Below are 24,958 nucleotides of genomic sequence, written 5' to 3'. Positions count from 1 at the left end.
TTCAAGACTTGAGTGAAGTTTTTAGCTGGCAGGAGGATCACACTCATTCCTGTAAGGATATCTTTCCTTTGTGTAGGTCAGTGGTTCTTAACAGGGCACTCGCTGGTCCCCTAGGAGACTTCCTTGGTTGTCGTATCTGGGTGTATTCTAAGTAGGCTTTTGTGCCCTGGCCCCTCTCTCTCTCTCTCTCTCTCTCTCTCTCTCTCTCTCTCTCTCTCTCTCTCTCTCTCTCTCTCTCTCAAGAATGATCTGGCATGGGTGGTTCCTCTGTGCTGTGCTTGGGAAACTGTAGCCAAACAAAGGAGCCTCTAAGGTCCAGCTGTTCCAGGTTGCCCCACCCTTTTTTGAAACCCGGGAGACAAGAAAAGGGACTGAGGATTTGGTTGGTGTCTGCTGCAGCCTCTTACAGAGCGACGTCCTAATGGTATACAAAATGCTGCCATCCACTCTGTACTGAATTTGGAAATAATGCAGGCGTGGAGCCTTAGGTAGGGCAAGGGACAAACTGCATGTAGTGGCTCTGCACCCATCACCTGTGACTAGGATGTCCTGGGGAGCTGGCTGAAGTTTGGGCCCAGGGTCCTCCACGCAGAAGCCTAACATTGTGCATCTTTTTTTTTTTTTTTCCAAGATAGGGTTTCTCTGTGTAGCCTTGGCTGTCCTGGACTCGCTTTGTAGACCAGCCTGGCCTCGAACTCACAGCAACCCGCCTGCCTCTGCCTCTTGAGTGCTGGGATTAAAGGCGTGCGCCACCACGCCCGGCTCCACATTGTGCATCTTTGATGGATCCTCCTCTGTGGTGACTGTGTGAACTTCATAGGTTGAGTGTCCAGGCATGACTCTGACCCTTGAGTCTAGGCTGGCCTAGAGCTGGGGATATGAGCCACCAAGAACAACAGTAGAACATTTCCCAGCATGCACAAAGCCCCAAGTTACATCCCTAGCACCGCCAGCCCCGAAATAGCGCAGGGTAGGAAAGAGTAAGGATCCCTTCTATCTCTCTGCCTATTCTGATTCTTCACGTCTTCTGAGGGTCCTGCCTCACTGCCCACAGCCCATAATGACCTCCGCCCAAGGATGTTTGGCCCTCATTGGGCACGACGGGTTCCAGGGAGAGCGGTAACCACAGCTTGGCTGACAAGGGCTCCATGGGGGAGATGCACAGCAAAAGAAGAGGGATGGTTAGGACTTGGAGGCGCAGGGAGGCATTTCAGGGTGAGCGCCTCCATGTCCCCTGCCAGCCTAGTCACCTCAAGTCCCACCAGCCTCCTGGAGCAGCAGCCACACTCACTTCTTCGATTAATTCCTGACTGAGAAGTAGTTGTGAGATGGGCACCAGAAGTCTGGCCGGGCAGTGTGCATTGTAACAATTAATTGTCTTAAGCAGGCGAATCACTTTTCATTTACGTGACAAATGCTCATTAAATGCCTCCCCTGCTTGCCAGGGAGAAAAGATGCGCACTCACTGTAATCCCCTTCAGGGCCGAGCAAGCTAATTGGTAGACATGTTAGGAGAGCTGGCCCGGGGTTGGGAGCTACTTGACTGCTTAACTATTTGGAGTGATGTGTTTCTGTGGTCGCTCTACTTGTTTCTCAAACCAATGCCTGTGGGTTTCACTTAGTGCTTGTGCCCGGCAGCAGTGATTCCAACCTGCGGTGTCTGAGCTTGAAAGAACTGCCCCGTGTCGTGTTTATCAATTATTAATATTTCCAAAAGCCGAGCAAGGCAGAGGCAAATTAAAATCCAATTTCCTCACTCTGGGCTCGCGCAGCCGACCTTCAGTTTGCTAGCCCCGTTGGTCACATTGATCCCAAGTGCTGATGGGTTGTGGCATCTGTGTGCTTTTGATGCATGAAAAAATAGAGGAGAAATAATAAATTCTTAACTAGCGTCTTTTGCTTGACAAATCTGTTTCAAACCAATCTTTAAATGAGATTTATTTTTATTTTATGTGTTTGCATGTTTTGTCTACGTTTATGTATGTGCTCCTCACAATGCCTGGTCCCCTTGGAGCCCATCAGAGGGAATTGGATCCCCTGCAACTGGACTTACAGATGTTGAGTGGTGAGCCACCATACTTAGTGCTGGGAACTGGCCTTTGACCTTTGCAAGAGCAGCCAGTGCTCTTATCTGCTGAGCCATCACGCCAGACCTTTTCAAACCATTTTGTGGTTGTTGGTTATAGAGGTGATTATTAAAATGAGCACAAAGTATACTTTTGGTAAAGAGGGCGTGTGAATGGAAGGTTCTGGAAGAACTCAGCCAAGCCCTCTCAGTCTCAGCCCCAGCCGCATCAGGATGCACCTTCTAAAGCCCGACCCGTGGGTGAGCCCGGGCAGCAGGGTTCGAATCCAAAGCCCGAGTATTTTAATGTTCTGGGTTGAGGGAGGAGAAAAGGAGTCCTCGGTGTAGATACCTTGCCTTGACCTCCAGTTATCTGGCAGCATGGAGGGAGTCTGAGATGTTCAGAGGAATGGGGCCTGTGCAGGGGTGGAGGCTTAGAGCCAGTGCCTCACCAGCATCTGTCTGTAGAGCAGGTAGGGAGTATAAGAACTCACTCAGTTATGGAGGCTGGCCTGGCGGTGGCAGGAGGCCCTGGGGCCTGTGGCAGTGGGAGCGAGTGTGCGCTCTCTCCTCTTCCGTCCCACAGCCTCCTCGTTGCTCCGCCTGCAGTGTCATGTAGCTCATGCTAACATGTGTGTTGTGTTGAGCCACCAGAGCTCCTCCTTTTGTCATGTGTCACTGGGTTAAGGGCCTCTTGGTTAATCTGGATGATCTCACCCTTAGGTTTTTTTTTTTATAATTTTATTAATTTATTCATATTACATCTCGATTGTTAGCCCTTCCTCTGTTTCCTCCCATTCTTCCCTCCTTCCCATTTCTCTCCTTCTCCCCTCCCCTATGTCTGTGACTGAGGGAGACCTCCTCCCCCTATATATGCTCTTAGAATATCAAGTCTCTTCTTGGTAACTTGCTATCCTTCCTCTGAGTGCCACCAGGCCTCCCCATCCAGGGGACGTGGTCAGAAAAGGGGCACCAGAGTTTGTGTGAGAGTCAGATCTCACTCTCCACTCAACGGTGGAGAATATCCTGTTCGTCGGCTAGGTCTTGGTAGGGGTTCGAAGCTTACTGCCTATATTCTCCTTGGCTGATGCCTTAGTTTGAGGAGGACCCCAGGATCCAGATCTGCCTGTCATAAAGTTCTTCTTGTAGGTTCCCAGGACCCTGTGGGTCCTACTATTTCCCCTTTCTTCCATGCTACTCTTGCCTAAAGTCTCAATCGGATGTCCTCTCCTCTGACCCACTTTCTTGGTAAGTAAAGATTTTCATGGTACGTATCCCTTGGACTAGTGTTTTGCTATAAGTGAGTATATACCGTTTGTCTCTTTTTGCTTTTGGGTGAACTCACTCATTATGATAATTTCTAGATCAATCCATTTGTCCACAAATTTCGGGAATTCCTCGTTTTTAATAGCTGAGTAGTATTCCATCGTGTAAATATGCCACAGTTTCTTAGTCCATTCTTCTACTGAGGGGCACTTAGGCAGTTTCCATGTTCTGGCTATTATGTATAAAGCAGCTATGAACATGGCTGAGCATATGTCCCTGTTGTGTGGTAGGGCATTTTCTGGGTATATTCCAAGGAGTGGGATAGCTGGGTCTTGAGGAAGCCCTATTCCCATTTTTCTGAGAAAGCGCCAGATAGCTTTCCAAAGTGGTTGTACTAGTTTGCATTCCCACCAGCAATGAAGGATTGTTCCTCTCTCTCCACATCCTCGCCAACATGTGGTGTCATTTGAGTTTTTGATCTTAGCCATTCTGATGGGTGTAAGATGGAATCTCAGTGTCATTTTGATTTGCATTTCTCTGATGACTAACGAGGACGAGCATTTCTTTAAGTGTTTCTCGGCCATTTGATATTCCTCTGTTGAGAATTCTCTGTTAAGTTCTAAGCCCCATTTCGCAATTGGGTTGTTTGGTTTTGTGGTGTTTAATTTCTTGAGTTCTTTATATATTTTGGATATTAAACCTTTGTCAGATGAAGGGTTGGTGAAGATCTTTTCCCATTCTGTAGGCTGTCGCTTTGTTCTCTTGACAGTGTCTCCTGCCTTACAGAAGCTTCTCAGGCTCATCAGGTCCCATTTATTAATTGTTGACATTAAGGCCTGGGCTGTTGGTGTACTGTTCAGGAAGTTGTTCCCTGTGCCTATGTGTCCCAGGCTCTTCCCCACTTTTTCCTCTAACTGAATTAATGTCTCTGGTTTTAAGTTGAGGTCTTTAATCCACTTGGACTTGAGTTTTGTGCATGGTGACAAATAAGGGTCTAATTGCATTTTTCTACATGTAGACATCCAGTTAGACCAGCACCATTTGTTGAAGATGCTATCCTTTTTCCATTGAATAGATTTGGCTTCTTTGTCAAAAATCAAGTGAGCAAATGTGTGTGGATTCATCTCTGGGTCTTCAATTCGATTCCATTGATCCACCAGTCTATTGCTTTGCCAGTACCATGCTGTTTTGATTACTGTTGCTCTGTAGTACAGCTTGAGATCAGGTATGGAGATTCCTCCGGAGGATCTTTTGTTGTATAGGATTGTTTTTGCTATTCTGGGTTTTTTATTTCTCCATATGAATTTGAGAATTGATCTTTTAATATCTTCAAAATATTTTGTAGGTATTTTGATAGGAATTGCGTTGAATCTGTAAATTGCTTTTGGTAGGATGGCCATTTTTACTATGTTGATTCTCCCAATCCATGAACAAGGTAAATCCCTCCATCTTCTCATGTCATCTTCAATCTCTTTATTCAGAGGTTTGAAGTTTTTTTCGAATAAGTCCTTCACTTGCTTGGTTAGAGTTACTCCTAGATATTTTATATTGTTTGTGGCTATCGTGAAGGGAGTAGTTTTCCTAATTTCTTCCTCTGCCTGTTTGTCATTTGTATACAGGAAAGCTACTGACTTTTTTGAGTTTATTTTGTATCTTGCCAATTTGCTGAAGGTGTTTATCAGCTGTAGGAGTTCTCTGGTGGAATTTTTTGGGTCACTTATATACACTATCACATCATCTGCAAATAAGGATAATTTGACTTCTTCCTTTCCCACTTGGATCCCCTTGATCTCCTTTTGCTGTCTTATTGCTCTGGCTAGAACTTCAAGAACTATATTGAAGAGATATGGGGACAGAGGGCAGCCTTGTCTGGTTCCCGATTTTAGAGGAATTTCCTTGAGTATCTCTCCATTTAATTTAATGTTGGCTGTTGGTTTGCTGTATATAGCCTTTATTATGTTTAGATAAGTGCCTTGTATTCCCGATCTCTCCAGAACTTTGAACATAAATGGGTGTTGGATTTTGTCAAATGCTTTTTCTGCATCTAAAGAGATGATCATGTGGTTTTTCTCTTTCAGTTTGTTTATATGGTGGATTACATTGATGGATTTCTGTATGTTAAACCATCCCTGCATGCCTGGAATGAAGCCTACCTGGTCATGGTGAATGATGTCTTTGATATGCTGTTGTATTCGCTTTGCAAGAATTTTGTTGAGTATTTTTGCATCAATGTTCATAAGAGAAATTGGTCTGAAATTCTTTTTTTTGTTGAATCTTTGTGAGGTTTAGGTATCAATGTGACTGTGGCCTCATAGAAGGAATTTGGTAATATTCCGTCCATTTCTATCTTTCGGAATAGCTTGAATAGTATCGGTATTAGCTCCTCTTTGAAGGTCTGGTAGAATTCTACACTGAAACCATCTGGCCCTGGGCTTTTTTTGGTTGAGAGACTATCAGTGGTTGCTTCTATTTCTATAGGCGAAATAGGGCTATTTAATTTGTTTATCTGGTCTTGGTTCAATTTCGGCAAATGGAATTGGTCGAGAAATTTGTCCATTTCCCTTGAATTTTCGAATTTTTTGGCATAAATGACTTTAAAGTAGGTTCTTACGATTCTTTGTATTTCTTCGGTGTCTGTTGTTATGTCTCCCTTTTCATTTCTGATTTTGTTAATTTGGATAGGGTTTCTCTGTCTTTTAGTTAGATTGGCTAACGGTTTGTCTATCTTGTTAATTTTCTCAAAGAACCAGCTCTTGGTTTTGTTGATTCTTTGGATTGTTCTCTTTGTTTCTAATTTATTGATTTCAGCCCTGAGTTTGATTATTTCTAGGTGTCTACTCCTCTTGGGTGTTTCTGCTTCTTTTTTTTCTAGAGCTTCCAGCTGTGTTGTGTGTTGTTAGGTTGTTTATGTGGGATGGCTCCTTTTTCTTTTTGAAGGCGCTTAGTGCTATGAATTTTCCTCCACGCACTGCTTTCAATGTGTCCCACAAATTTGGGTATGTTGTTCCATCATTTTCATTGAATTTCAGGAAGTCTTTTATTTCTTCCTTTATTTCTTCCGTGACCCATGTGTCATTAAGTAGAAAGTTGTTTAGTTTCCACGTGTTAGAATGCTTTTTGTTATTTCTGTTGCTGTTGAAGTCCAGCCTTAGACCATGGTGATCTGATAAGATACAAGGTATTATTTCAATCTTCTTGTATCTGTTGAGGTTTGCTTCATGACCAACTATGTGATCAATTTTAGAGAATGTTCCATGGGGTGCTGAGAAAAAGGTATACTCCTTAGCGTTTGGGTGGAAAGTTCTGTAGATGTCTGTTAGATCCATTTGCTTCATGACATTGGTTAATGAGGTTATTTCCCGGCTTAGTTTTTGAATCAAAGACCTATCCTTGAGTGAAAGTGGGGTGTTGAAATCTCCCACTATTAATGTGTGGGTATCGATGAGTGGGGCAAGCTTTGTTAATAGGTCTTTTACAAATGTGGGAGCCCTTGTATTCGGAGCATATATGTTCAAAATCGTGATGTCTTCTTGGTTGACTTTACCTTTGACGAGTACGAAGTGTCATCCTCATCTCTTTTGATTAATTTTGGTTGAAAGTCTATTTTATTAGATATTAGAATGACTACCCCAGCTTGTTTCTTGTGACCATTTGCTTGGAATATTTTTCCCCAACCTTTTACTCTGAGGCAATTGAGGTGTGTTTCTTGAATGCAGAAGAATGTTGGGTCATGTTTATGCATCCACTCCGTTAGTCTGTGTCTTTTTATTGGAGAATTGAGACCATTGACGTTGAGAGATATTAATGACCAGTGATTGGTAAGTCCCTTCATTTTTGGTATTTGTAACAGTCAAGATTTTGTGAGGTTGTGATTTTGCAATGGTATAGTTACCTATTTTCTATGTAGTTATGGTTGCAGTTTGACCAGTTGGCGTGGAGTTTTCCTTCTAGTAACTTCTGTAAAGCCGGATTAGTGGCTAGGTACTGTTTGAATTTGTTTTTTGTCATGAAATAACTTGTCTTCTCCGTCAATGGTTATTGATAATTTTGCTGGATATAGTAGTCTTGCCTGGTATCTGTGTTCTCTTAGGGTTTGCAGCACCTCTGTTCAGGTCCTTCTGGCTTTCATGGTCTCTGCTGAGAAGTCAGGAGTAATTCTGATAGGTTTGCCTTCATATGTTACTCGGCCTTTTTCTTTTGCCGCTTTCAATATTTTTTCCTTGTTCTGTATATTTTATGTTGTTATTATGCGGCGGGAAGATTTTCTTTTCGGGTCTATTCTATTTGGTGTTCTGTAGGCCTCTTGTATGCTCATATGCATCTCTTTCTTCAAATTGGGAAAAATTTCCTCCATTATTTTATTAAAGATGTATTCTAGGCTGTGGAGTCGGCTGTCCACTCTCTCCTGTATCCCTATTATTCTCAAGTTTCATCTTTTCATGTGGTCTTTTAATTGTTGAATGCTCTGTGTTAGGAACTTTTCAGATTTAGCATTTCCCTGAATGGTTGTTTCCAGTTCTGCAATTGTATCTTCAAGTCCCGATATTCGTTCTTCCATTTCTTGCAATCTGTTAGATAAGGCCACCTCTGAGATGCTTGCTTTTTTCTTTGCAGACTCTTGATCACGTTTTTCTTCTGTGTGTTCCTGCATCATAGCTTCCATTTTTATCTTCATGTCTTGGACTGTTTTAATGATTTCCGTCATCTGGTTATTTATATTTTTCTGAAATTCTTCAAGTGCCTCTTTATATGACTCTTTTAACTCTTCAGCCCTCTTGTTTGCCTCCTCCTGCATTTGTTTACAGATTTTATTTGTTTCTTCCATTATCATCTTATTTACTAAGGACTTAAGGTCATTTTCTTGCCTATCCATTGCTGTTAGGTTCTCTAGGTTGTTTTCATTGGGAATGTTGGGATCCAGAGATGTCAAACTGTTTTGGTTTTTGATAGCATTCTTTCGCTGTCTTCTTGTCATTTTGATGGCTCTGATGGTGGAAGGTATTTTGTAGTGACCTTTGCTGGTTGAGAGTGGTTAATTGATGACTGAATATAGGTCAGGTGCTCTTGCCTGTGGGGATCAGGGTGTATTTTTGTGGAACAGGTAGGTGATCCGGTTTCACTCCTGGTGATTTTCCTCTGCCCCCTGGGCTCCAGGCTGAGCCAGCCAAAGTAGATATCTGTTTGGACTTAACTGCTGTAATTCAGATCAGCAGTCTTGGGACCTAGAATAAGGTCTGCAGACAAACGTTCTGGCTGAGTAGGTTGATCCCAGCTGCCTGTTCTTCCTGTGGCTTTGTAGTCAAGACCCCAGGTAGATCAGATCTTCTGGGGTTGTAGCTGTCTTTTAGCTCTGCCTCTATATCCTGTAGCAGTGCCCAACCTCACCCAGTACTATATGCCTGGAGGGACCAAGGTAGCTCTTGGTCAGCAATTAGGCACTGCAAGCAAGACTCTCTTTTTGCCTCCCGATAAAGTGAGAGTGCCTGCCTTGCTCGGGCCAGGATCTCCAGCTGGGCTCTCTCGTTCTGGGAGCAGGGAGCGCAGGGCCAGGGCCTTACGGCTGGGCGGCCGCCAGCGGGACCAGATCTTCCCGCCAGGCTATGCTGGTCCCTTCACAGTCTAGGACTGCAATTAGACACTGCAAACACGGCCCATCGACGTCTTGTCTCCCGTTAATATGAGAGTGCCTGCCCTGCTCGGGCCAGGATCTCTAGCTGGGCTCTCTCATTTGGGGAGCAGGGAGCGGGGAGCGGGGAGCGTAGGACCAGTGCCTTGCGGCTGGGTAGGAACAATAGGGTTGCAGAGCTGGAGCCCGCGGAACCAGGTCTACCCGCAGTGCTAATAAGTTCAGCTATAGCTCTAGGCAAGACCCACGTCTTCCGATGGATCTGTGGAAGCAGTTCAAGCTGATTTCTCACTGCCACTGTTTGCAGGCTCAGTTAGCTGTGATTGGTGTTAGGTTTGGCCCCGGATGGCCAACGAGCTGCAGTCCCACTTTAGCTGTCTCTGCTGGGTCCCGCCGCCTTGTTTCCACTCGGCCTAGGCGGATAACCTCTGCAGTTTGGGGTGGTGTGGAAGGAGGTATCCTAGGGCAGATTCACCCTCTTCACTGAGACTCCTCTGGCTGGGGACTCTGGAAAATCCCCTCCCCAAACAGCGAAGTCTGTGCTTTATATACCAGCTGCAGTTTGCATGTGTATTCCATTCCAGAGTTTGGGGAGTGCGTTTAGCACCTCCGGGATGTTGGTTGTCCCAGGGGGGTAGGCCCCCTGTTTGGTCTGCGGCCTTTGGGGCCCCACTCACCTACAATTCTCAAAGTCCAGCAATCTGTTGCTCCACTTATGTCTCTGGTCTCCTTGGGGTAGATCAGGTACATGGCTTAATGGTCGGCGCCATCTTGAGGAATCCTCTCACCCTTAGGTTTTATTTAAGGACATCTGCAGAGGCCCTGGTTTAAATTAGATTAAGTTACAGGCTCCCGGGGTTGGGGTGTGAAGCATCTTTTGGGGTGTCCAGAGACCATTTACTATTCAATCTATCTGCAAGATCTCAGCTGACCTCATCCAGAGCCCATATATGACCAGCCCTGACCTTCTTTTCCCCCTACAGTGCCATGGGCTGTGGACTCGTTTGGGCTGCCCCCCCCCCCTCCTGACTGTGCACAGGTGAGGGACTGGCTTTGCAATGGCTAATCTCCACTGTCAACTTGAGATCTACAATCACCTTGGAGACTAGTCTCTGGCCATGTGGCTTAGGGTAATTGAGGAGGGAAGACCCACCCACGGTGGGCAGCACCATTCCCTGGGCTAGGATCCTGGACTGTATAAAAAAGGAGAGAGTGGCATTTATCTCTCTCTTGTCTATGCAGATGGTTTGCCTCACGTGCCTACCATCCTGACTTCCTCACCATGGCTGACTGTACCCTTTCACAGTAACAGGAAATCCTCACCATGGCTGACTGTACCCTTTCACAGTAACAGGAAAGCAATAATTGTCTCACATTTCTCCTCGCCATGTATGTACTCAGTGCTCCATTCCCACGCTCTTTCTCCCTAACACCAGAATCTTGCATCTTTTTGCAGGTCTTGGTTTACTGGTCACATGCTCTGGAGTTATGGTGACAGCAGGGACCCACCCTTCTCCTAGGAAGGCAATGCCCAGCCTCTCTCTGGCATCAGCTAAACTGCACGGGATGTGTTTTGTTGGAAGAATAGAATCTTGAAATCCTAACTCTGACCTTCATCCCAGAGGCCTTTTAGCGTCTCTATAGACCCCTGAATATCTGTTTTTTCAAGATAAAAATTTTTTTTGTGTCCCAAACATATTAAAATGCTCCTACATTCCAAATAAAGTAATTCTACCCTCACCCTTCAACCCCCATCAGAAAGACATCTTTTTATAACTTTGCTTTGGACCCGCTTAGCTTTAGGCTTTGTTTAATTTATGATTGGCTGTGATTTCTTGGCTTGGGTTGTGCATACTTAAGAGTTCTCTGGGAGGGAGAAAAGTCAATCCTCAGATTAATTTTTGAATGAGATTAAATTTTTATGAATACTAAAGTCAGTAATTAAGAAGAGTTAATGGGCATTTAGCTAAACATTCATTAATTTAGGTCTCTTGAGGTATGTTTTTCTTTTTGAGTCAATATATCTATTTTTTCCCAATTCTTAACCATTCCATAGACCCCCATGGTGCTTGGAGGCCCCAGCTTCTAGACCACTCATTTCTGATTTCTGAGATTCCTCTAATTTTTTTCTCGCATCTTTTAAATCCCACTCTGAATTGCGCATGTTCTCCTTCTAATAGCCTAGCCCAAGGCGTCAGCCTAAAGTGTTCAGACTCTACCCTGAGATCCCTGGGGCTATCTTCTGCTTTCCTACCTGGGCTGACCAGCTGGAGGTCTCACAAGACTTTCCTTCTGTGGAGCAGTGATTTTCAACCTGCGGGGCACGACAGCATCGGCAAAACTCTATCTCCAAAAATATTTACATATACAACTCATAGCAGTAGCAAAATTACAGTTATGAAGTAGCAATGAAATAATTTTATGGCAGTTGGGGGCAGGCCTCAGCACAACACGAGGAGTGGTGTTAAGAGGTCATAGCATTAGGAAGGTTGAGAACCACTGTTCTAGAGCCTTCTGGTTCTAAATCGTCTCGGGACAATCTGACCGAATCCTCCCTCTCCTTTGTTCTCTGGCCTCTTTCACCTTGATCCTGGTACACCAGCCTCAGGAACAGCACCTGCCCCACAGGTGTGTAGCTTGTGCAGTCATTCAAAATGGAAGCTCGCCTTCAGATTCAGTTTTCATGGCCTTGAAGTCCTTACTCATCTTATCTTTGACCTTGGTCTTTGTAAGCAATGCTGACACGACAATGGAGCCTGCATACTGTTCTGTCTGTGTCTGTCTGTCTGTCTGTCTGTACGTGGGAGTCAGAGGTAACCTGCACTGTTGTCCTTACCCTCTGCTTTGTCTGATTCAGGATTTTATGGCTGCTGCAACATGCCAGGGCCACTGGCCTGTGGGCCTCCCAGGATGCTCCTGTCCTCTCCTCCCTCTTTTTTTTTTTTTTTTTTTAACAGTGTCTCACCATGAATCCCCAGTTTGCCTGGAACTCCCTATGTAGACCAGGCTGGCCTTGAACTCACAGAGATCAGGCTGCCTCTGTCTCTAAAGTTCTGGGATAAAAGACACATGGCACTGTGCCAGCCTCTTCACCCTATATTTTAAACAAGGAGCTTCCCATTTTCACCTTCCACCAGGCCCCACAGAGTGCTGTATGTCCTTAATTCTTCTTGGGAATGATGGTGGAAGAGATCCAGTGAGGATCTTGGTGGTTCACTGCGCCATTGGAGGTGTATGAGCTCCTTGCTGTTGTAACAGGCTAAAACCTGGCGGCTTTGGGCTTTGGTTGTGACTCAGCAGTCTTGCTTAGCATTTGCGAGGCCCTGGGTTTGAAGCCCAGCACTGTGATTAGCTTGCAGTCCTAGGAATCTCAAGTCCTGAAGTCAAGGTAATGTGAAAAGCTACATTCCTTCTGGATGCTCCAAGGAGGCCTGGCTCCTGGTCTTTTCCAGCTTCAGGTGCTTGCCCACTGACCTTGGCTTCTGTCTGCGTTTCTCTGATCTCCAGGGTGACATCTGTCTTTATTCTCACCCCCATGGGACCCCCTCTTTATCCTCGTCTGTGCCATTGGAATGTCATAGACCTACCATGTGATCCAGGATCATTTCTTCATCTTGAGACCTTTCACCTAACCACAGCAGCCAAGATCCTTTCACCATGTAAGGGTGATGTAATAGGTCATTCTGATTCCAGTCTGTCTAGGATTTAGATTCATCGTGTGAACACATCTCAGAATGAATATACCTGTGAGGGTGTTTCCAGAAAGAGGGGAGACCCATCTTAGTTATAGGCAGTGCCTGTCCATGAGCTGGGGTCCTGGACTGAATAAAAGGAAGTGAGCTGAACAGCTCTCTCTCTCTCTCTCTCTCTCTCTCTCTCTCTCTCTCTCTCTCTCTCTCTCTCTCCCTCTTTCCCCCACCCACTTCCTGGTTGTAGATGCAGTGAAACCAGCTGCCTCCAGTTCCTACTTGTCATGTCTTTCCATAGCCTTGAACTGTGAGCCAGAATAAGCCCTTTCTTCCTGACACTGCTTTGATCAGATATTTTGTCACCACGGTGAGAAGAGCAGCTGATCAGGTGACATGGTTAAACAGTTCCTGGATTAGGGGACTGGTAGAGATCTCTGCGCTGTAGGTATGTGGCTGCCTGCCAGGGGAAGCTGCTGGATTTTTGGCGTATTCAGGCTTTGTGGCTTCTGGGGCTCCTGTAATTCTGAGGGTCTTTCCTGAATAAAACAAACCAGACCAGGTATGGCTGCATAGTCCAGGAATCTCTGTATGTAGGAGGCAGAGGCAGGAGGATCAGGGAATTCAAAGGCTGCCTGGGATACACAGAGTGTTCCTGTTTTAAAACAAAACAACAGGAAAAAAAAAAAAAGTAGAAATTTTGGCACAAAAATAAATACTATTTCAGAATATAAAGAGACCACACATTTCCAGACCTTTGATTCTGAGGGCTCTCTGGTCAGGTTTTTAGCATTGCCTACATGGGTATGCTGCCTCATAGACTGTTGCTACCATGGCCCTGAGTGTGGATTGCATGGTCCATTGCTTTCTTACCCTTTGGAAGGAGAGCATGTTTTGCTGGTTTGTCATGCTGGGGACATCCACGGCCCCCATCAGGGGAAGGCATGGATGCCTTCTGAGGACTGAGGAAAGCCATTCTTGAATAATACAAGTCTTCAATAATAAGCCTTGGTTTATATGGTACAGCCAATGCGGCGAGGCATATGAGCAGCATTGTAAAGCCATGGTTTGAACTGATGTCACATGTGGGTGTACACTCAGCACCCCACTCCCCTTTTACACACACATATCCTATGACATCACAGGCATGTGGTGAACATTTGCTGAGTGATTGGAAAAGCAGGTCATTCAAGTGAGTGGCAATGGGATGGGCCAGACACTGAACTTAAGTTATGTCCGTAAGCTTGTTAACGTGGCCTCCGTGGGTTTACTAATGGGGAGATGCCAGGGGAGGCAGGTTTGCTTTCGAGTGTTGACACAGGGTCTTGTTCTGCGGCTCAGGCTGGCCTGAAACTCACGGTGTTCCTGCTTTGGTTCTGGCGTGCCTGGGAACACACCGCGCCTGGTTCAGAGGAGCTACTTAAAACAACAACGGTAGAGAATGGGGAAATTGATTTCTGCTAATTATTGTCTCAGATTATATCACCTGAGGGTTGATACCATATTCAATTGGTGGCGGTTTTTGCTTAGTAATTGGTATCTCATTAAGCCGGCAGTTGAGCAAGCCAGTATGAATTTTAAGCACCTTGTTCGGGCCTAGAAACTTCTATCTCTGCAGTGGATTTCCATATGTCAGCAGGACTGCATGCTTAAGGCTCTCTAGAGCATTTGTATTATAGGCTGAGAACCGAATGTTAGACGAAGGCGAGGAGGGGCCAGATTGCTGACTCAGTTTCTTCCTTGAGCCTCGGAGAAACGGCTCTTGTGTGCAGCAGGCTCAGAGAAGCGGAGCCCAGTTCCCGTGGCCTTCTCTTCATAGATTAGAGGCTAGCTAGAATGTTCTCTTCATGGTTTACCTGTTTACATCAAGGATCTAACCTGAAGGGGACTAAGCAGAGTCTGTCCCAACTGTGGAGGAGCCACTGTGCCCTGGTTATCTTAACTGTCATCTTGACGTAGCCAAGAGCCATCTAAGAGAAGAAACCTTGGTGGAGGAGTTGCTTAAATCAGATCAGTTCATGGCTATGTCTGGGAGGGAATTGTCTTAAAGGAGGAGGGCTCAGCCCACTATGGGCAGCACCATTCCCTAGGCAGGTGGTCCTGGGCAGTGTGAGACAGTTAGCTAATCACGATCTGCATGCAAGCCAGTAAGTGCAACATTATTCTTGGCTGAGAGCGTCTGTGTGGCACTATGGCAGGTGCAATAGTATTTCTGGAGCAATTTGATCTAGGACGTACACATTATTTTTCTGATAACTCTTAAGAAAGTCTATATAAAGGGTAGCTAAGAGATAAAGCTCTTGGCCCTGTTTGACTTACTCATTCAGTAAATAGGGCCCATCTGCTCGGCATTAAGTCCTGGAGAAACAGAGGTGCAAAAGGCAGGCATGCTTCTTCTTCCATGAGCTTGCATTTAGGGAGAACAAGGAAGATGAGAAAGGTCTGTGTCAGGGTGTGTGTTCAAGGGATACCCCTTTGAAGGGTAACATTTGAGGTGAGATCCAAATGACAAGAGGGTCCAGCTAGGTGGAAGCTGGGAGCTAGGTGCTTCGAGGCAGAGGCAGTAAGGGGTCCAAAGGCTGTGAAGCAGGAGAAAGGTCCAATGAGTCAGAGGTTTTGGTTAGTCTGGCTAATTTCTGTAAGGGCTATTGTCCACCCTTCCTTCCCTCTCTCTTCATTCATACACGTGATTGGCTCAACGGATCTGTCTTTAGCAGTGACTTGGGCCCTAAGAGGTATGTCTGTGACCCCAGAAGAAGGTCAGGAGGCTGTGTGCTAAAAGCAGCAGCAAGAAGGGACCAGGTAAGAGAGACACTTTGCAGATTGATTTGAAAGCAAAAATAAAATTACAACCCAACCAACCAACCAACCAACCAAACAAACAAACAAACAAACAAAAAACTCAGTTAATTTTCCATTCTGAAAATTTTAAATGCATATAAAAATAGGGAAATGTAGCAAACCTCTGTGTGGCTGTTCTCCAGGTTCAGCAGGGATGAACCCACCACTGTGCTCAGTTTTGTTTACTCTCAGCTCCGTTCATGTCAGCTTTCCATAGAAATCTGTGGCCAATCCAAGGCATTGTGCTATTCAGTGGCTAGCTCAGTGGGGGAAGTGCTGTGACCCTTTTTGGGTGGAACTGATGGCCCTGCCCCCTGGGCCTTGCTGCGCGCTGCTCATATAACAGGTTGTTGCTGGATGACAGGCTCTTGTTGTATAGCTCAGCTTGGCTTTTAAGGATTCCGCTCCTTTCCAGTTTCCCAGGTACTGGATCACAGGCTTGTGGCACCTTGCCTGGCTGACTGTCGCTAGCCTGGGAGGTAGTGGGTCTCTTGAGGGCATAAGGCCACCCGTCAGGTCACCTCCTCCTGACACAGCACAGACCCCATGGGGGTGGTCACTGGCATGTGTAGCTGACTCTTGCAGGACTGACGTATGGGACTCGAAGGGACAGAGCTGGCATTATAAAGAAAGAACCTACTCCTAGATTAGCTTAGGAGGCATTTCACCAAGGAGCACAGCCTCCAAAATAACCCAAAGATGAGTAGTGTGTGCACAGGCCTGTTAGAGAAAAGGGGGACTTAGGATGCTAGGGTATAGATGTTTGTTCCCTTGACGAAGAAGACAGCTCTGACTTACAACCTGCCATTAGCTCCCCTCCCCCCATATCAAAGATATATCTCTAACAGGCAGCTGGGGGAGGGGATGGATACAGTGTAGGGTCACAACCATCATTAAATCCATGCTGTGCTCTTATCTGGAAAACCTGCCAGGTGGACAAGATGATCCTGGTAACAACTATTCTAAAAAGAACAAAACTGTTATACTTAAAACAGTTCTGGCAATATATAGTATCTTTGCTGTATAAATCTCCTAGCTGCCTAGGTGGCCAGACTGGCAGGTGGCCTATCTCTTTAAATTATTCGAAAGGGTTACCTGGGTCCAGGACCCGAAAAAGAGATTTAAGGATGACACTGTATGTAAAATGCATAAGCCTAAGGTGTAGCTAAGCTAAGGAGATCTGCTGGGAGCTGATTGGGCATTGTCTGAGAGCTGGACCACTGCCATGAAGAGTTCTTCCTTCATCTCTAAGTGTGTGAGATGATTTTCACTAGGAAGGCTTGTTATTTCTATAAACAGTACCCTTACTGTACTCTTCGATCTGTGGCCACTCCAACTGCAGGCTGTTTTCCTGTCCTGATTACTTTTTGCTTGGGCTGCCAAATATAATACAGACCACTCATTTAAAGTCACATTTGACAAAACCGTCATGACGTTAGCATACGTATGCCCCTTACGCTGCACAAGACATACATATCTATACTAAGGAATTATTTGTCGTTTACCCGAATTTCAAATTGAACCAGGAATCCGGCCTCCATTTTTTGTGGCAGTTAAATATAGTCATGGCATTTTCACAGAAGCCCTGGAGTGCAAAGTCCTTGACCTGGGGCAATGCTTCTTAGAATACTGGCCTCACCACTGACAACCCCTAGTTCAAAGTGAAAGATTGCAGGCTCAAGTAGAGTGCTGAGCCCCTGTTGGGCATTCTTCTAATGGAAGCCATTGACCTTGATAAAGTAGCTGACCTTCAGAATGTTGCCCTTCAGACATCACCTAACATTCCATCACATTGGTTCAGTAGCTCATCAGTTAGGACTTAGGATTTATGACAGAAGATGTAGACAACGTTAAGTACGTCAGAACTGGTTCAACGTGCCCTTTCTTTGGGTATCTGTATCCTCCTGTGGGCTTCCAGGGGCCATGTGCAGGCGTTGTGCGCTGCCCCTGGCCTTGGGGCGCTGCTCTTGCCCGCCCGCACCTGTTCCTGTGCCCAGGGAAGGCTGTGAACCAGAGACTTTTTTCTCCAGGCAGGATTCGCTAGTTGCGGAGGGGGCGGGGCCTGGTGGTAGTGGGCCACGTGTGCTGGAGCGAAGCAGGAAGTGAGTGCAGGAGTGGAGCCGGGCAAGCGAGTGACCTCAGGACGGGGGCTGATGGAAGTGGAAAGGGGGCTGGAGAGGGCACCCTAGTGAGTCGCCTTTTCTCTCCTTCAGCCCTGGAGACTCAGGCAGTCACAAGAGTGTGCAGCGGCCTGGAGCTTGCAAAGGAGTGCCCTAGGGAGGGCAGGTCCTGGAGGAGCAGCAGGGGGCTTGACAGGTGGCAGGGGAGGGAGGGTGTTCGGGCGGGAGTGGGGTGGGAGCTCTGCTCTACCCGTGGGTGAGCTGGAGGCAGTGATCTGCGACCCCGGAGTGCACAGCCAAGGGCCTTTTCATTCATTGTTTCGTGGTGGTGGTGTGTAGGAGCTGGGAGCCACTGGCAGCAGTTCACAGGCTCCTCCCACTCCCACCTGTGGCAGGTTTGGGTTAGCCAGAGAGCCGGCAGGAGACCTGATGCCTGCTGGAGAGCTTTTTCCACAATCATACTGGCAAGCTCTGATCTTGAACCCGTCCCGTGGGCTTCTCTGGTAGAGTCTGGCCTGTGCTTTCTGTGCCAGTTCACTTAAGCCCAGGCTTTAACTAAGTCAGTATCTTGAAGTGCTGAGGCAACACATTTAAAAGGGGGGGGGGGGGGGGGGGAGGTGCGCAGACAGGACAGGGGAGAAGGAAATTTACTGGCTTTATAGGAGCTGGTGGCCTTGTGCTGCTGGAGTGAAATGCACACAGCGCAGCTCAGGGATAGTTTCTTTGACGTTAGGGTGGACAGAGAGCGGTCCCCCCTCTCCTGGTCAGTGGTCCAGTTCATGAATGTTAATATCCAGCTCTTGAGGGAGTCTGAAGCAGACTGCCTGGCATAATTTGGAGGTTCTGTGGCTGGCATGGTCTGTTCCTACAAGCTTATCGGTCTGTTTGGTACTTGGAACGACAGATGCCAGTCTCCTATAGAGATGTGCTCACTAAACCACTGTCTGTGTAGAAGTTAGACTGCCTTTATATACTTAGCTGTGTGTAAGAATTCCCCTTATGGAGTTAAATAAGCTGCAGCTTTGGGATCCAGCACGTGTGTGGTGTCCCCTGTGACTCTGTGCTTTTAAGTCGTCCCAAACGCTGGAGATAGAACTCACTTGGAGTGCTTGCTTACCGTGCACAGAGCTCTGAGTTTAATCCTCAGGACCATGCAAACCAGGCGTGGTAGCACACTTCTTAATCCCAGTATTCGGGAAGTGGAAGGCAGGAGGATCAGGAGTTCAAAGTTATCCTCTGCTACACAGTAAGTTCTTGGCTATCCAAAAAAAAAAAAAAAAGTCTAAGTAGCTCCCAAGGGAAACCAGAACTACTGGCCCTCCGCTATCCTTTGAGTATCCAGGTTTCAAACAGTGAATGGAAGTTCTCCAAGGGGTGCTGGGCTTGCATGGTACTAAATGCTATTGCTGGTGGGTGGACAGGATATGGTCTCAGTCTTTTTTTTCTGCATTCCTCTTCATCTCATGTGCTCAGTTATATACTGGCCTAAAAGAGTATTTTCCTACCCCACTAGCCGCCATGGATACCCACAATTCCCTTCTGTTTGATTTTGTTAGCTGGCAAATGAGGATTGTTTCTTTTTATCAGTAGCTGTCAAAAGACACAGTGAGGGTCTCGGCGGAGGGGGGGGGGGGAGTGTTTTACGCTGTGATCTGTCTTGGGTAGCGAGAATGAGAGGATGCTAGCTCAATGTTTATCTTTGTCAGAGTTTAACAATGTACTCATAAGCAGCTGGCAGTGATCAGCTGGTCAGCATATTAATGGTCCAGAGTCTCAGTTACATGGAACAAAGCTCGTTGCTCTTTTTTGTTTTCTTGGACAGAGGATCTCACGATGTAGCCCTGGCTGGCTACTCGCTAAGTAGACCAGGCTAACCTCTATCTTGCAGAGATCTGCTTGCATTTGCCTCTTGAAGTCTTGGGACTAAAAGGTGTGTGCCGCCATGCCCAGCACACACCAATCTCTCAAGGGCGACTTGACTGGGGGATGGTTTAAAGGCTATTTGTATGCTAGAAATTATTTTTTGTTAATCATTAATTTGTACAGTCAGCGTCTTGACTGCCTATATCAGGTATGTCCAACCTGCACCCCAGTAGAGAGATGAGTACTGCCTAACTAATGCAAAGTAGTAAACTCAACTTAAACTTTGTGAGAGTTGGGAAAAGGTGCCTTTAAAAATCACCTTTTAGTTTATTCGTTGAGTATGTTTGTGTGTGGGGCTTGTGCATTCCATGGTGCAAATGTAGAGGTCAGAGGGCAAATGTAGAGGTCAGAGGGCAAATGGAGGTCAGAGGGCAAATGGAGGTCAGAGGATACCTTGTTGGTTCTTTCCCTCATGGGTGTGCCTGGAGTGGGTGGAGTTTGTTGTTGTTTTTTTCTTTACTTGATTGTGGGGTTCCCAAGTGTTAACAGTGTCATGTTGGAATGCTAAAAGGTTGCATTTGCTTAGAACCTGAACCCATAGATAGTTTTACCTTAGACCCAGCACAGGGGCCCAGTTGGGTTCATCTGAGCCCACAGCCTTTCTGAGTGCGGACTGAGCACAGGGCCCTGTGCCATGATTTTTCTCTAAGGCCAGCAGAGAGAACATCATCAGCCTTTGCTATGCAGGCACATAAGTCCTGGATGCTCAGGTCTGAGGGCATTAAGCCAGGTGGAGGGTCAGGTCCAGTCCCGTGGGTGCCGGAGAGCCAAAGGGGAGCTGAATGAGGCCTTTGAGTCAAGGCCCCACACTTAGTGTGGATGCGCATGCGTGTGCCAGGACACAACGGCTGCTTCACAAGTGGACTTTTCCGCTTTGTAACTTTCCACAGGAGAAGCCCGACTGTCACTTCAGGTCTTGGACACGATGGACAGGGAGGGTATAGTCTCAGTGTTGAGCGTGGTTAATTCTGAGGAGGTTCTCTGCTCCCACACAAGAGAGGCGCCCTTTTCTTTCTTGGTGCCACCATGCTGCCACTGCACCGGCAGCAGCTGTGTGCTGAGCTTCAGGGCGAGCACCGTGCATGATTTGCTTTCCTTGTGCTCTCTGGCTCTCCTCTCTGGGTAAGCTGGCTCCTGCTCATTGGCAAGTACTTTGCAGCCAGAGCCCATGCCCCCTTTTCATAAGGCTGTGGGAAAGTGTCACACCCCGCCCCCCCTACCCATTCTCAACCAGTTTAGGATATAAAGATGAAGGAGGCAGGCCCCTATAGAAAGCAAAGATCCACGTTTGGACATGATGTGGGGCCATGGAATATTTTGTTGCAGATCTGGCATCAGGTGGGCCTCAGAGGAGACTCTTGGGTTTCGAGGGCAGGAGCTATATAGGGAAGGCATTTCCGAAGGGCCTTATGGGAACAGAATCCTGGAGGCACAGCTGTCTGGGTTTGTCATAGGTGCTGTAAGGAACTGAGTTGAATGGGGGGTGTGGCATCCATGGACTTGGCTTGGAAAGTCCATGGAAGAGAGAAGGTCTGTAGTGGAATTTACAGCACTTTGGAAGAGAATTGGAACTAGTGGCCTGTATTTGGCAGGGCCTGAGAAGGAGTGGTGGGCAGGGACGGATGCGTTGCCACAGCTCAGCTTCTTTGCGCTTTTCTCCGGAGCATCTTCCCAGGAAGCCTCTTGGGAGGGCTTCCTGGCCTCTCTCTCCCGGTGTCCTCATGTCACCTTTCAAAGTTACGTGGCTTCTAATAGCTCTGGAGCCCAGATGAAAGGCTTAGTCCAGGTACCGGGGATGTTGAGGACCATTGCGTTGGCGTGTCTGGAAGGTGCAGACCACCTACTCTGATGGGGAACACCTCAGGGGTTTAGGGCCTGTGTTATGTCACTCTCAGGGCCCCTCAGCATCTGACCCTCCTGATCTTCTGTACACAGCTGTATCCAGCATGCTCCAAGGCCACAGCTCTGTGTTCCAGGCCTTGCTGGGGACCTTCTTCACCTGGGCGATGACAGCGGCCGGAGCAGCTCTTGTGTTCGTATTCTCCAGCGGGCAGGTGAGTTGCTTCTTTTCTGGAGGCTCACAGGGACTCTTCCGTGAGCTCTTAAACTGCCCCCTTTCTACACAGCCACTGGCAGCTGCCACAGAGGCAGGCGGCGGGGGTGCCAATGTCTTCTCACCTCCTTATTTTCTCTCTGTTTTCTTACTAGGCCAGAGAACAGGCACCCGTAGGTGGTACACAAGCCAGGCATTGTCTTCCCCTCACCCGCCTCTGGCACCCGGACTCTAAAAGGGCGTGGGAGCGAGGGACTGGCTATCCCGCCTTCCTTCACCTGTTGCCTCATTCCCAGCCTCTGTCTGTTTTCTTGCATGCCTGGAGCAGGGACTGCTACGGTGGACCCAGGATGATTAGGTTTCAGATACAATACCCTCCCTGTGGCTTGACTTAGCTGGACAATGGGAAAGACTTCAGGGGAAGGAAGAGGCCCGCTTTTCTTCTACCCCAGCCCAGGGCATTTCATTCCTCCCCCTTGGTTGAATATTGGCAGGCTCACCTCCCTGGTCCCCTGTAGTCTCCTGTGTGCCCACATCTGTCTGTCCCCACATGCCCTCCCTCCTGAATGGATACAGATAGCCCCTCTTCTCGTTCTCTCTTCTGAGATCGTGTACACTCGCCCTTACCGTGAATGCGTCCTCTCTCCTAGATGAGCCTAGGGAGGCTCCTTGTCCTGTGCACATGCTGTGTCTGCCCACCCCTTGCCCCATATGTGCCCCATGCAGCCTACAGATAGCCCCCCAGTACCCTCACTCATTCTTAGGCCATATGTCCTAGCTCCACATCCTCACAAGATCTCATATACCTCCCCATCTTTTCTTCCTCTACACTCCTCTCCATACACCCCTCCTCCACAGTCTACACACACCCTCCCACGCTCTACAGCACAGGCACAGGCGCGCTCACCTCCTGTTGCCTGAAATCTTCCTCTCCTCCAACCCTGAGCCACTCCCCAGCCCCAGCCCAGCCAGCGCCACCCATGGCTATCTTGAAGAATGTAATTCTTGCCTTGCTGGGGGGGGGGGGAGTTGTAGACGCCCGTGAGTGTGCAGTCCATGGGAAAGCGACTTAGATCTCTTTAAACGCCCCTGGCCCTGGTTCTAGAAAGGACATTTTCTCTAGAAAGCCAGCGTCCCAGTCTCAGGCCCCTTGAGTTATGGACCAGTTTGGCAGGTCCTGGCTTCAGTTGTTAAAGCCTACCCCCTACACTGCTGCCTCTGTTCTGACTGGGTTGGCACAAATCTATCATTTGGAGACGTGGATCTCAAACTGCACAGCCAGGTATTACAGAATACCCAAGACTTCAGTGGGTAAGACATCAGATAGAAAATAGACTGGCACTTGCCAGGTAGCTGGGAGGAGGAGGGAGGATGTTGAGTGGGCATGGAGAAGCCTTGCTCGCAAGGACCACGGTGTCCTGCTGTCCCAGTATGGAAGCTTCGCCCCCCCCCCCCCTTTTTAATGCTGAAGAACGTTATGTTGTATGTACAGACCACAGGTAATTATCTATTGTCTATAATGGATGCAAAACCAGGTCTTTTTATTGGAATAGATGCACACAGAAAGGCGCACATTTTATATGTGTGCAGTTTGATTATTATTTCTATAAGGGCCCATGAATCTGGGCCTAGATCAAGTGCTAGCTAGCTCCTCACGGTCCCTTCAAACTCCTTCCCAGCCACCATCCCCACTCAGACTTTCACTCCACATAAGCACCCCCGCCCTGCTCCGTCTCGCCCACAGTGTAGACATCCCTGTTTGAGCACCGTTGTTAAGGGCTCTACTCGCGTAGTGTGTACTGTTCAGTGTCTGGCTAAACCCACTCTGCTCAGTTCCCAGCTTACTTAATGCTTCTGCCTGTCACATACACATATGTCTATACCTGGCTGTAAACACATGCACGCACACACTGTGCTCTTTGTGCGTGTAATGTGTGTGCATGTTTTCTCTGCCCTGAGGTATTTGGCTGTCCTCCTTGGTGTATCTGTCTTACTGTGGGGGTGAACTTTGTGCAGTTTTTAGTTTTGGGCTCTTGCGAAAAGTGCACCTTTTCCATGGGTTTGGTGATTCCCAGCATGCATATCTGTCACTTTGCAGTAGTGGTATGTACATTGCAGTCACTTGCTCTTAGTCCCATCACAGGGCTTTTTTTTTTCTGTGTGACATGGGGTGTGCCACTTTCTGTCCCTACCTGTGTGATGGTTCGGGTTGCTCCTGTGTTCTTCACCAACCCTTGGTCATTTCCAACTTTTAGATCAACTACTTACAAAAGGCATAAGGGTGCTGTGTACTTCTGGTTGACCCTGTGTGTCTGTGTCTGTGTCTTCCCCTTTCTCCCCCTGTTCTTAGCCCATTCTATAAGGTCAGGAGGTCGCACCAGCTTTGGAGTGGGTCAGTGACTTCTCGGCTTTACAGCAGTCTCCTTGCTGAAACTACATCATCTTGTTGTCCTCGGTAACTGAATCATCTCACCTTTTCCTTTTCAGAGGCGGATCTTGGATGGAAGTCTGGGCTTTGCAGCAGGGGTGAGTTCATTCGCTGAAGTGTGTTGATGCTAACCCTATTCCTCCCAGGGGCTGGTACCAGCCCTTCCCCGCACTGTCCATTTGCACCTCCCGTAAGGGCTAACTGCTCCTCTCGTCGCTGACTGTGCCCATTCCCCCAGCTTATCAGGTTCTCTCCACTCTCTTCCGTGGGAGAAGGAAGCAGTTCAAGACGTAGAAAATACAATGACATCAAGGTGGGCCTAGGCTCACAAATAGTGCGAATTATACATCTCTTCCCCCTATTCTCCTTGAAGGGCTTTTTAAAGGATTAAAAGAAAATCCTTAGTTATATGTATGTGTTGTGGTGTGTTGGGGTGGCATGTATCTCTGAGTACAGGTACCCCCACCCCAGGTCAGTGGTCTCAGATCTCATGGGAGTTAGAGGTACAGCAGGTTACAAGTCTGCTGTGGGTGTTGGGAATCAGACTTGTCATCTGTAAGAATATGTGCTCTTGCTTGCTTCGCCATCTCTCTAGCCCCAGGACTTTTTATTTTAGGTACTTTTAAGCATGCGAGAAGAAAAAAAGCCCATAATCTATATCCTCAGTACACATCACCCACCTTTACTCGTGATTGACATTTGGCAAATCTCATTTTATCTGTCTCCCTTCAGCCTTCTTGGGAACTGAGAGTGTTTTTATAAAAGCAAATCCAAGATCCATGTAATTTCACCTGAAAATTCAATATGTATCTCAAACGGAGTAACTTCTCGTGAAACGGTAATCAGTATGTCACCGTCACATCTACCCAAGTGCAGTGATTCCTCTCTGTAATGTAATGTTCAATCCATAGTCACGCTTTCTCTGTTTTTTCAAGGGGCCCTGTAAAATG

The 24,958-nt window shown here is 47.2% G+C and overlaps 1 protein-coding gene across 1 annotated transcript in view; it reads left to right on the top strand.

Annotated features, from left to right (window-relative positions):
* Window positions 1-24,958, top strand: part of Slc39a11 (solute carrier family 39 member 11) — a 407,103-nt gene that overhangs the window by 61,421 nt on the left and 320,724 nt on the right. Inside the window, exons 2-3 of the mRNA XM_051158984.1 lie at window positions 21,463-21,581; window positions 24,068-24,106. Coding sequence (XP_051014941.1) covers window positions 21,474-21,581; window positions 24,068-24,106 — 147 coding nt within the window. The 5' untranslated portion in view covers window positions 21,463-21,473. The remainder of the gene's footprint in view (window positions 1-21,462; window positions 21,582-24,067; window positions 24,107-24,958) is intronic.

This window comes from Acomys russatus, chromosome 16, assembly GCF_903995435.1.
Source record: "Acomys russatus chromosome 16, mAcoRus1.1, whole genome shotgun sequence".
Lineage (NCBI taxonomy): Eukaryota > Metazoa > Chordata > Mammalia > Rodentia > Muridae > Acomys > Acomys russatus.
Note: the sequence above shows the minus strand (reverse complement) of the source record. Positions and strands in the feature narration are given on the sequence as shown.